This window comes from Gossypium raimondii, chromosome 1 (genome assembly GCF_025698545.1).
Source record: "Gossypium raimondii isolate GPD5lz chromosome 1, ASM2569854v1, whole genome shotgun sequence".
NCBI classification, from domain to species: domain Eukaryota; kingdom Viridiplantae; phylum Streptophyta; class Magnoliopsida; order Malvales; family Malvaceae; genus Gossypium; species Gossypium raimondii.
This window is the reverse complement of record NC_068565.1, coordinates 5,477,959-5,490,375: the sequence shown is the minus strand read 5'-3', so window position 1 is coordinate 5,490,375 and position 12,417 is coordinate 5,477,959. Positions and strand designations below refer to the sequence as shown.

The following is a 12,417-nucleotide window of genomic DNA, read 5'->3' as shown; positions in this document are numbered from 1 at the left end:
TTTAACCATATACCCTTTCTGTACAAAAATTCCCCCTTAGACAAAATAAACTTATCTGCCTCAAACACAAGTTTGAAACAATATTCTTCCTAACTTTTGGTACATAATATAAATCATTCAAGGTTAAAACCTTTCCAGAAGTGAATTGTAGTGCAACAAACCTTTTGCCTTTGATTGCTGCGGTGGAAGAATTTCTCATGTACAAGACATTGTCATTTTCTCATTGTGTGAACTTTGTGAACATGCTTTTGTCTTTGCATACATGTTTGGTTGCTTCGGTATCAATCCACCATGCATTATCATCTTGTGCCATATTAATTTCAGATATCATTGCAAGGAACTTTTTGTTATTATCAGCCTTAGAAGATTTCTTCCTTAAAAATCAACATTCATTCTTGACGTGTCTCGGCTTACCACAATGATAGCATGAGCCCTTTTGTTTCTTTTTTAACTTATGTGTTCTATCAATCTATTTGAACTTTCTCTTAGATGATTTAGTAGTTTGTACTTCCTCCGTAAAAAGCGCATTGGTATTTTCAGAATCTAAGTTCTGGTCTTGCTGTCGATATTCTTCTTCAATACGAAGATGCTTTGCCAAAGCCTCAAGAGATATTTCCTATTTTTTATGTTTTAGACTTCTTTTAAAGTCTTTCGAAGATGGAGGAAGTTTGTCTATTATAGAAGATACAACAATCATTTCATCCATTTTCATATCATATTGCTTAAATTGATTCAACAGTTTTTCAATATCACGAAATTGTTCCATAATAGAACGACTATCAACCATATGATAATTATTGAAACGACTAACAATAAATTTCTTACTTGTAGCATCTTCGGTCATGTATCTTGTCTCTAATTTTTCCTATAAATCTTTAACGGTGACCTTGTTTTGGTAGGTGTTGAACAAACCATCAGATAAACCATTATGCACATGTAATCAACATTGTCCCATTTTTGCCTTTCTCAGGTTGTAGCAACAGATTTGTTTTCATTCTCTTTCAGTCTTGGAGTATCCATAACATAGGCAATCTTCAAACTTGTTAATAAAAATTGCATCTTTTTCTGCCATCATCGAAAGTTGCCACCATCAAACTGATCAAGTTTGACAAAGTTGGAAGCCAACTCCCTTAGTGTTCCATTTTCATGTGTTGTGGTAGTCATTATGAAATATAACTTTAAAATTGTTAGTACAAAACTCCGGTAAGGAAAAATCTCGAACACACGAACGAAACTTGAATAGAAAAAGAAGAAATAGGACAAGGCTCCAAGACATGTATCAAACCACTATCTTTAAGGTTATATTCGCCCCCACCTATCTTCGGTGTGTAAAGGAGTTTCAAGCAAATTAACCTTGAGGATACAATGAAACCAATGACTATTTGCGTTTTGCACTAACAAAAATAGTCCACTAAGCACTGAGCAATGTATAACAATAAACTCAATTTCTACAAAGGATTTCTATAGTAATACATTATAGAATAATCTAATAATATTAGAAAATGGAGGAAGGAAATAAAGAATTCCAGAATTTGTTGGTGTGATTTCCAAATGAAATCTCATTCATATTTATAGGAATTTTCATGTCTCTTCATAGAGACATCTTTCAATAAGTGTCTTTTCGGATAATAATATCTTTAAAAACACATATAATTATTCATTTAATATCATAACTATTCAAATAATATTGTTTGAATAGTTATAATTCTTTTAAAAATAAAATGATATAACTTTTAACCAATGACCAAAAGATTTAACTTTTAATTAATTACACTCATTCATTTGTAGTTATTGAAACACTATAAATAATTAAAATGTTACAACAACCCCCCTAAATTTGTGATGTATCAAAGAAAAATCACTTGTTTTTGGAAAGCACATGAAAACTAAATCTCAAGGTTGGATATGATGTTGTGATTTAAAGGATAATTCAAAAATAATATAGAAATTTTAGAATCTAAGCGCACCAAGGGCAAGTAGGGGCCTTCACTTCCTTAAAAACAGTAAAATTTTAAGGAAACAATTTAGGTAATCTTAGTCTTCCTTCTGCCATTTTTCATCAAATTAATAATGTTAAAACAGGGCCTAGAGGTAGCAGTTTTTTTTTCTAGCTCTTCTGATCTTGAAGAAATGAAAAAAAGGGCAACCAGAAAAAAAAGGAAGGAAGAAAAAGAGAGAAAGAGTAAATTAGCAATGACCCTTTGTTTGGCAAGAAAGAATCAGAGAGAAAATGGAAATCCAGACCACACTGCTTTCCAACAAATGCTGATGCAAAATGTCAACACCCCTGACATGGAACACTGCCTTTTTCCTTTTCGTCAAAACGCTAGAGCTTAGAGATTAAATCCTAAATGGATATTCCTTACTTAACCTTTATGCTAAAACAAAGTTAATCTTGGATTAGTGGGGCATTAATTTTATCTTCAAAGTCGGTAATATGCTAAAGCTGAAATAACTAAGTTTGTTGGACTTAAATGAATCCCCCCACAAGTGTTGGTTTAAGAATAAGTCAATGCCAGCACTTAAAATTTCATCTCTAGACCCCAAAAAAGTAAAAAGAAAAAAAAAATTATCTTTCCAATAAAATGGTGTGCATTTGACCAAGCATAAAATATCGTGGAAAAGATGGCAATGAAGCCTATATATACCCTATTTATGAACCACCAAGCTATGCAACTATCAACCCTGAATTTGATAACTCTCAATGGCTAGCTTCAAAGTTCTGTTCTGCCTTTCTCTGCATGTTTTGTTCTTGGTTTCGAGTTCTGGAACTCGGTTGTTTCATCCATTTTCGATCGCTGATCCGGCATTGAAAATGGAATCAAAATCACAGTATAAGGCTAATACACATGATGAAGAGATAACTTATAGACACTTCGAATCCAAGCAATTTTCGGGCATAGACCAGTTAGCATTGGCAGTTGCAGATAAACAACACCCTGAAGCAGCCATTATTGAGTCCAAGCGTGCATTGATTGAAGAAGGCAGGGAAGCCATTAAAGCAAGCATAGAAAGAAATGGAGGAATTCCATACGAGACGAAACGGCGAAGTCCAGGGGGACCTGATCCTCATCATCATTAATTATCATGAATTTTGTTTCTCCTCTCCTTTACCACCGGTAATAGGAGGACCCGCAAATTCATTTAGTGGTGGTGTAGAAAATTTTGTTTGAATATATGCTAAAACAAATCATTTCCAATTTCTCGGCCTTAATTGTTTTTGGTAAGTACAGTTTTAATTTTAATGGAATAAAATTGGCTTTTCATAAGATCACCTACGTTTGGCTTATTCGAAAATGTTACTTCCTCTATTCTTATTTGAGATATTATTATGATCCATCTCAATTTTAAACATATTATCATAACCATAAATTCATTTAATTGTGACATAAAGGATATTACCGTTACTCTCAAATGGTATTAGTGACATCAAGTGCCACTACACTTGCCCATTAATGCCATTTAAGGGCATGAGTTTAATCTCTACTGAGGGCTTATGCTCATGTCCTCCATGCATAATCTAATCTCGTTTTGTTGAACTCATCATCTCAAGCACTCCGACTCTTTAAAAAAGTTGAGTATGAAACTTCAATCAATGACAATATTGATCCATTAAGAAGTCCATCAACTTCTGACGAATAATTTTAAAAATTTTCCCAAAAAATAAAAATCTGCGTCCTCCTCAACAACTGATCATGTATCATAAATAGAACTTCAATAATCTAATATCCATCATTCTGAACCCATTCAAATATTCTTCTTCTCCTCCTCCTCCTTTTTTTTTATGCTTTTTAGTTGGTGGTGATCCCCATTGAATATTATTGATAAAAAGGGTAAGCCATTTTGGAGATGGTGGGACATTGGGAGATGGCCATTACACTCACAAATCAGAAAATTACAACCAATTCATTATATATATTTGCAATTTGAAACCATGCATTTGTTGTTAGTGTTACCACAAGCAAAATTAATAATATCCCTCTTCTTTTATCATATGTATATTTTTGTGTGTAATGAATATTCTTGATTATGGTTTAAAATAACCACAAATATTAAAAATATGTATACCGCAATAAAACAAAGTACAATACAAGAACAGTATTTAAGTTTAAATAAAAGTGTACTAAGTTTTAAAGATTGTGTGATTAAATTATTGCAATTAATTTGGGAGGAGATATGATTAAAGTAAAACTAAGCTTATTTCTCCAACTAGGAGAAGAGTATTTAAGTTTAATTAAAATAGTAAAAACTTAAAATAATGGACCTTTTATCTTTAAACACCTAAGTTTTTAATTTTATAATAACTTTTTATCATACTAAATCAACTTTAACTATGTTTAGGAATTTAATTTGTATTGAAATTCTATTATATCCCTACCAAGTAATTACATACCCTATAAATATATATCCCATGTTTACTTTTTCGGACACTTCTAAGTATTGTTTCTTTAAGTTCCATAGAAGCTAATTATTTTCGGTTTATTTTTTAAAGTGTTCGAATTCTATTGGCTTTTTTTAGTCATGAAGAAATATAAGCTTTGTTCCTAATGATTTACCTTGCAGTATGTGTGAAACAATCTCACCAGCGGATTCTTTATCAAAAGCATGATGTTGAAAAAATTGATGAACAATTTCTTGATCAAAAGCAGAATGTTACTATCTCTAAAGATTATGAATTAATTAACCTTGTTAGAGTTACAGGTCCTGAAAGTATCACATTTGATTGTAAAGGCGAAGGGCCATATGTTAAGAGTATCTGATGGATGGCTGGATACTTAAATGGCATGAACCAAAGATTGGTTGGAAAGAGTTTGCTGTTCCTTAAATTGTATTCTTTAGGCATTCATTAACTTATAATCTTTTTGTGAAGATAGTTAAATAAGTGATGGATTTTTTATTGGATTAGAAAAAGAGAGTTGCACGATGGGTCTACTGATCCTAACCTTGAACCAATATATGGAAGGCCATTAGGTTTGGAATTTAACCCAGTAACTTGTGATCTCTATACTGGTGATGCTTATTTTAGTCTTCTCATGATTGGACCTAATGGTGGCATAGCACAAACTATTGTTAGCTCAATTGAAGGAATCTCGTTTAAGTTTATAAATAGGTTAGATATTGACAATAGGTCAGGAGTTATCTATTTTACAAATAGTAGTACTATTTTTCAAAGAAGGTATGTTTTTCTTTTGAATTATTGGAATTTTTTAATTGAAATTTTTGAATATTTACATAATTTTTAATTAAGTTTTAAATATTTATGTGTAAGTAACACCTCTAACCTGTATCCGTCGCCGGAACAGGGTTACGGAGCATTACCGAGATTTATAGATCAAATAGACAAAAAATTCAAACGTTTCATAACATATTAATATTCATAATAAAATCAATCAAAATCATATATATTGTCCCTTATACGAGCCCTCAAGGCCCTAAATATACGTTAGAAACTAGTCAGGACTACATCGGAAACTCAAAGAATATTTCAGAAACATTTAAAATTTTCAACATTGCAAGGGTCGCACGGTCGTGTCCATGCTCGTGTGTCTCTGACTTGGGTCACACGGCCAAATCACACTCCCGTGTGCTAGGCCGTGTGAGCATACTGACTTGCATTCTTAAGAAGATACAAGGGACACACGACTGTGTCACTTGGCCGTGTGTCACACACGGCTGAGACACACGCCCATGCATGTCTCTACCCGTGTGGAAGAAAATATGTCATTTTCTAAGCCAAATTTCTCACCCAAATTGACACCAACCTAGCCTCAACAATTTACACATCAACAAGGCATTCAACACAAGCTAAAATCAAGTCTTAAACATGTATTATTACCACATACAACCAATATGTCCTTAAGTACCTCAAATGACAACTTTAAAATATGTCCACCAAATATCCAAACTTACCTAATTAATTTACCTAACCAAGTTACCAAAGTTCACTATAATTCAAATACGTACACACATATATCGCTTATACTAAAATCACAATTATATCTCTTACCAATATGTAGGTTGATTATATAAACAAAATAATATTCATAATATTTACATAAGTTAAACTTTGACTAAGACCATACAAAAGCCTATACATGCCATATAAACCATATTTAACGTTTCAAAAGCTACCGAGATAAGCTGGATACTGTGACTTGAGTGCCGATCTGATCGTCCAACCTTCTGAAAATCTACAAAGACATTAAACAATACCAATAAGCTTAATAAAGCTTAGTAAGTTCGACGGGTTAAACAAAAATCTTACCTAACTAACTATAATTAATTTATATATTAAAAATCATCCATGACAATTTCCTGTCATTTACAACATCAATTGATAAATAATCCGTATTCAAATCAATACAAATAAATAACATATCTTTCAAATTTAATAAATAAATCACCTTACTGAGATTTCTCCATTCAAAGAACGACTTAAGGATAAGAGTACATCGTTTACAGAAGCTTGAAAGCTAAACTGAAGGTCGTAAGAGCTGAATAGAAGTTTGTAAGAGCTGAACAGAAGCTCATAAGAGCTCATCCACCCAATTACGCCAAACAGAAAGTAAAACACGAAAGTTCGCAACAAATGCTGAACCCCAATTTACTTGGGTAAAATGTTGATATCTCCCTCCAATACCATCATACACCAAATTATGAATGTACTCAAATCTCATGTTCAATTCAAACTGAATATCCAATTCAATATTATAATTCCAACAACAATTCATTTCTAACAATAGAATAAATGCATAATAACATTCATCAATTTATACAAGATATTAAAATTTAACTGTACGAACTTACCTGGACTGAATTGTAGTAATTGTAGAAGTTTAGGGACTATTTCACTATTTTTCTTTTTTCACGAGTATCTACGGGATCTTGATCTAGAATATAAAAATTTCTCATTTATTAGCATATATTTAATTTCCAATTTATTTTAAAATTAATACCCTTTTATTTTGAATTTATACCACCACCCTAAACTTTTGCAATTTTTGCAATTTAACCCCTTAATTGGTTAATCTATCAAATTAACTAATTTTCGTAACCAATAAGCTATCCAAATATTCTAGGCCTTCATACAGCCCCTAATAAACCCAAAATTCACTATCAAACCCTAATATTTTAACCTTTTTCACAATTTAATCCTAAAATTAATATTTAACAAAATCACTTTATAAAATCATCATACAACACAATCAAAGCTCTAAATTCATGTTATTCATCAAAAACATCTAATATTTATCAATGGAAACTTCCAAAATTTTTAATAAAATAAAAAACAAAGGTACAGTTTAGTTGGACCTAATTGCAACAATCTTAAAAACATAAAAATTACAAAAAATCGGCAAGAATTGAACTCAAATTAAGCAAAAATATGGAAAACCAGCTTAAGGCTCCCTCCTATGGTGGTTTAAGCCGAAAATTGAAGAAGAAATGCCTAGAAAACTTTCCAGTTCCAATTTGTTTTATTTTAATTTCAAGTAAATTACAAAATTGCCATTCTATCACTTGATTTTATTATTTTTCCTTCATATGCCGCCTCATCACTTTAATTTAGGTATATTTATTACTTAAATCCTTCCTTATTTATTAATCAAGTCATTTAATCACTTAATTATTATAATGAACAAGTTTTACATTTTTTTCAATTTAGTCGTTTTTAATTAATTAACTATGGAAACGTTAAAATTTTTCCACGAAACTTTAATACCACCTTAATGACACTCCGTAAATATTTTTATAAATATTTACGGTTCGGTTTATAGAAACGAGGTCTCAATACCTCATTTTCTAAAACCACTTGATCTAGAGTCTTACCACTTGAACCTAATAAATCATTATAAAATATAAATTACCAATTCAAAAACCTTTTTAAAACCATATTTGACTTGTAAATATTAAATAATAATATTTTCAAATTTATTCACTGAATTCGGTGGTCTCAAAACCACTGTTTCTGACACCACTGGAAAATCGGGCTGTTATAGTGTAGGTATGCTGATTTTTTGTCCAGATCAATTGATAGTAGCGGAAGGTTACTAAAATATGATCTACATACAAAAAATGCATCCATTATATATACAAGTTTGATGTTTCCAAACGAAGTAGCTTTGAGCAAAAATTATTATTTTCTTTTGGTGGCAGAAACAACATGAGGAAGAATATTGAAATTTAATCTTGGAACAAATAATTTTGAGCCCGAAGTGTTTGTTGAGCTACCTGGAGTTCCTGATAATATTAAGATGAATCATAAAGGAGAATTCTAGGTAGCTTTAAATGCAGGAAGGCTTGGAGAGATCGATGATGATGTTCCAGATCCAAAAGGAATTAAGTATGATCAAGAAGGAAGAATTTTAAAACAACTGGATGGAAAAGGTGAAGATGTATTTAGTTCTATTAGTGAGATTAACGAGGTTAATCGAACTTTATATATCGGTTGGGTTACTAAACCTTATGTTTCTATTTTAAAATTTTAAGATCTCATTTTATTAGTGCTATTAGTTAGGTTAATTGAATATTGATTGGGTTACAAAATTTTAGGTTGCTATTTTTACTCTTGTAGTGAGGTTACAAAATCATAGGTAGTTGATATTATTTTAGATTTGAATTTTCTGAATTGGTTCAATGGTAACCAAAATCTTAGGTTACGAGTTGCAATATAATAATAAATTTATATATTGATTTGGTGATAACTAAAAATTTAAACTAGATTTGATCAATAAAATAAAAATACAAAGTTTAAACTACAATGATTTTATCAAATAATTTTAATAACTTGAAACTGTTGCAAAGCTTTGCAACTCCTCGATCTTAATATTTGTTTTCTTTTAATATACTTTTAATTAATCACTCTCCACACGTGTCAAAGGGTAAATTGCCTGGTTTATACATTTTCAATTTTTCTGATAACAAATTTAACCTTGTTTATACATTTTATTAATTGCTTTTAAATCTAAAACTTTAATAAATTTATCCTCAATAGTTACAAAATTCAGCTTCAATATTTACAAAAACTATCGACTGGACATTTCATAAGATTACTTACCGAAAGATTCTCTACTTCCTCGAAAATGGTACTTGGCGCATCCCTATCCGAATTATTATCATGATCCATCTAAGTTTCAAACACATCCCTGACCTGATTCGAAGTGAAAACACCGGAGAAAGCGGGCATATAAGACCCACCATTCCTCTCAGCACCACCATATAATATAAAGCATGGTTACTCAAATTTGCAGTCACTTCAGACGAACTAGACATAGTTGTACCCCAATTCTCTTGTGTTTGGTTATAAGAAAACAACCCAAAACCACAATAATCTAGACATACCTTAATAGAATATTCAGACAAGTGCCTATATTCCTCCACTCTCAAATGATCAACTTTTTCAGTAGCTTGAAACTTGGGGTACACCGTAATGAACTTGGAAAAAGCATCGTTGAGGCCTGGAATTGAATCTTGAGAGCAAAAAATACAGTCTGCAACAATGGAAGTAGCAATCAAGAACTCATTTTGAGCGCAGAGCCTGGCTAATGATCTTGACCGTCCATTGTTCCCATCTTCAGGAGCTTCCCTGAGTTTGTTTTCTTGTAATTCACGAAGTATTGATGGTTCCTTCTTTGAATCTTCTCTCAAATCAGAAGCATCATTTCTTCTTTTGGTCTTCTTTTTCTTCTCTGCTATCAAAGCTGCACAATGGGATATTGGTTTCCATGGTGAAAATCGCATGAATGGCTGCTTCCTTTTTTCTTTTTCACCACAATCTCTTTCAAGAACCAAACATTCCGAGGGGTTTTATCATTTATGTTTTGGTTTCAAGATTCAAGCTTTTAACCTTTTCTTTAAAGCCCTTTATTTTATTGCCTAAAAGCATCCAAAATACCAATAAATTAGAAATAAATTGACAAATTTTGTAAATTGTTGAGACTAAATTTATTGATTCTTTTAGAATTAGAATTAAATGATAAATTTTGTAAATTTGAGGGCTAAATTTATTTAAGTTTTAGATTTTGAATCAAATTAATAAAATGTGTAAACTTTGGGGGTAAACTTTGATATTTTAGTTCAATAAACAAGGCACACCTCAGCTATACATTAAATATTTAAAATTTAAAAATATTAGTGACGAAATTGAAAGTTTTAAAGTTGAATGTCTAAAATAGAACCTATCCAAAACTTAAGTGACCACTAAGGAATTTACCTCATATAAGTAAGTTCTACAACAAGCTTGTCGGTTTTGAAAATTTTATATTTTCCATAGGATTGGTATTGAGAAAATATATTGTCAACAAATAATAAATTTCTGTTTTATTTTATGTATCAATTTTCTTACACTAATCTAAAATTTATAAAAACATATTTTTTTCTTAAAAATTAGCTCCAAATATGGCTTAAATAATTTCAAGTTTCCACCCAATGATCAAACCAATATATATTTTTTAGTGGTATAGATTTATTTTAAAGATTGGACGATTAATTTATTTAATTATTTTTAATAAGACAAGTAATTAATTTGCTGGGGACTTATGATTAAAGTAAATTTAAGCCTATTTGTCCAAACAGGAGAACAGTATTTAAGTTTAATTAAATAGTAAAACTTAAGATAATGGACCTAGGTTTTCACTTTTATAGTATTAAATAAAAAATATTATATCTAAACCAATTTTAAGAACTTAAATTACATACATTGAAATTCTATTATGTCCTACCAAGTAATTACATACCCTATAAATATATATCCCATGTTTACTCTTTCGGACATTTTCACTTATCGTTTCCTTAAAGTTTCATAGAAGCTAATTCTTTTGACTTTTTTAGTCATGAAAAAATATCAGCTTTTGTTCCTAATGCTTTACTTTGCATTATGTATGAAACAATCTCACCAACGAATTCTTTATCAAAAGCATGATGTTGAAAAAATTGATGAAACATTTCTTTATGAAAAGCATAATGTTATTATCTCGAAAGATTATGAATTAATTAACCTTATTAAAGTTACATGAAAGCATCGCATTTGATTGTAAAGGCGAAGGGCCATACGTTGGAGTATTTGATGGTCCGATACTTAAATGGCATGGACCAAAACTTGGTTGGAAAGAGTTTGCTATTCCTTCGTCAATTAAGTATTCATTAAATTGTATTCTTTACGCATTCATTAACTTATAATCTTTTTGTAAAGATAGTTAATTAACGGATGGGTTTTTTATTGGATTAGGAAAAAAGAGTTGTGTGATGGGTCTACAAATCCTAATCTTGAACCAATATGTGGAAGGCCATTGGGTTGGAAATTTAACCCAATAACTTGTGATCTCTATGTCGGTGATGCTTATTTTGGCCTTCTAATGATTAGACCTAATGGTGGCATAGCACAAACTCTAGTTACCTCAATTGAAGGAATCCCATTTAAGTTTATAAATGGGTTAGATATTGAAAGTAGTACTGGAGTTATTTATTTTACAGATAGTAATACTACTTTCCAGAGAAGGTATGTTTTTCTTTTGAACTATTGGAATTTTTTAATTTAACTTTTTGAATATTTATACAATTTTAATTAAGTTTTTAATATTTATGTGTAGATATGCAGATTTTTTGTCCAGATCAATTGATATTAGTGAAAGGCTATTAAAATATGATCTACATACAAAAAACGCATCTGTTATATACACAAGTTTGATGTTTCCAAACGGAGTAGCTTTGAGCAAAAATCATTCTTTTCTTTTGGTGGCTGAAACAATACGAACAAGGATATTGAAGTTCAATCTTGGTACAAATAATTTTGAGCCTGAAGTGTTTGTTGTGCTACTTAGAGTTCCTGATAATATTAAGATGAATCATAAAGGAGAATTCTGGGTAGCTTTAAATGCAGGAAGGTTTGGAGAGATCGATGATGATGCTCCGGATCCAATAGGAATTAAGTACGATCGAGAAGGAAGAATTTTAAAACCAACTGGACGGAAATGGTAAAGATGTATTTAGTTCTATTACTGAGATTAATGAAGTTAACCGAACTTTATATAATATTGGTTCGGTTACAAAACCTTATGTTGCTATTTTAAAATTTTAAGTTCTCATTTTATTAGTGATATCAATGAGGTTAACCGTGTATGGATTCGGTTACAAAACTTTAGATTGTTATTTTTATTCTTGTAGCAAGGTTACAAAATGTTAGGTTGATATTTTAAAAAGTTTAACTTTTTTTTATATCTTAGATAATTTTTAATTTTATTTTCTTGCATTGGCTCGATGATAATTAAAATCTCATGTTATGACTCCTAAATTCGCCTCTGCTTAGAAGTCTACATTAATTAGAGGTTATTCTTTAATATGGTACAAGGAAAAAGACTTTTGAGTTAATTCTACTAAAGGTCTTTAAACTTATGGATCAAACATTAAATTAATCTTAAACTT

At 30.7% G+C, this 12,417-nt stretch overlaps 1 protein-coding gene and 1 pseudogene across 1 annotated transcript; both read left to right on the top strand.

Moving 5' to 3' along the window:
- The first annotated feature begins 4,547 nt into the window (after positions 1-4,547).
- Positions 4,548-8,486, top strand: LOC105786706 (protein STRICTOSIDINE SYNTHASE-LIKE 10-like; annotated as a pseudogene).
- A 2,428-nt stretch (positions 8,487-10,914) lies between these two features.
- On the top strand, positions 10,915-12,073 carry LOC105786705 (protein STRICTOSIDINE SYNTHASE-LIKE 10). The gene is given in 5 exon segments (XM_052627701.1): positions 10,915-10,919; positions 11,016-11,132; positions 11,225-11,494; positions 11,586-11,952; positions 11,954-12,073. Coding segments are annotated over 5 exon segments (879 nt in total).
- The last annotated feature ends 344 nt before the right edge of the window (positions 12,074-12,417 follow it).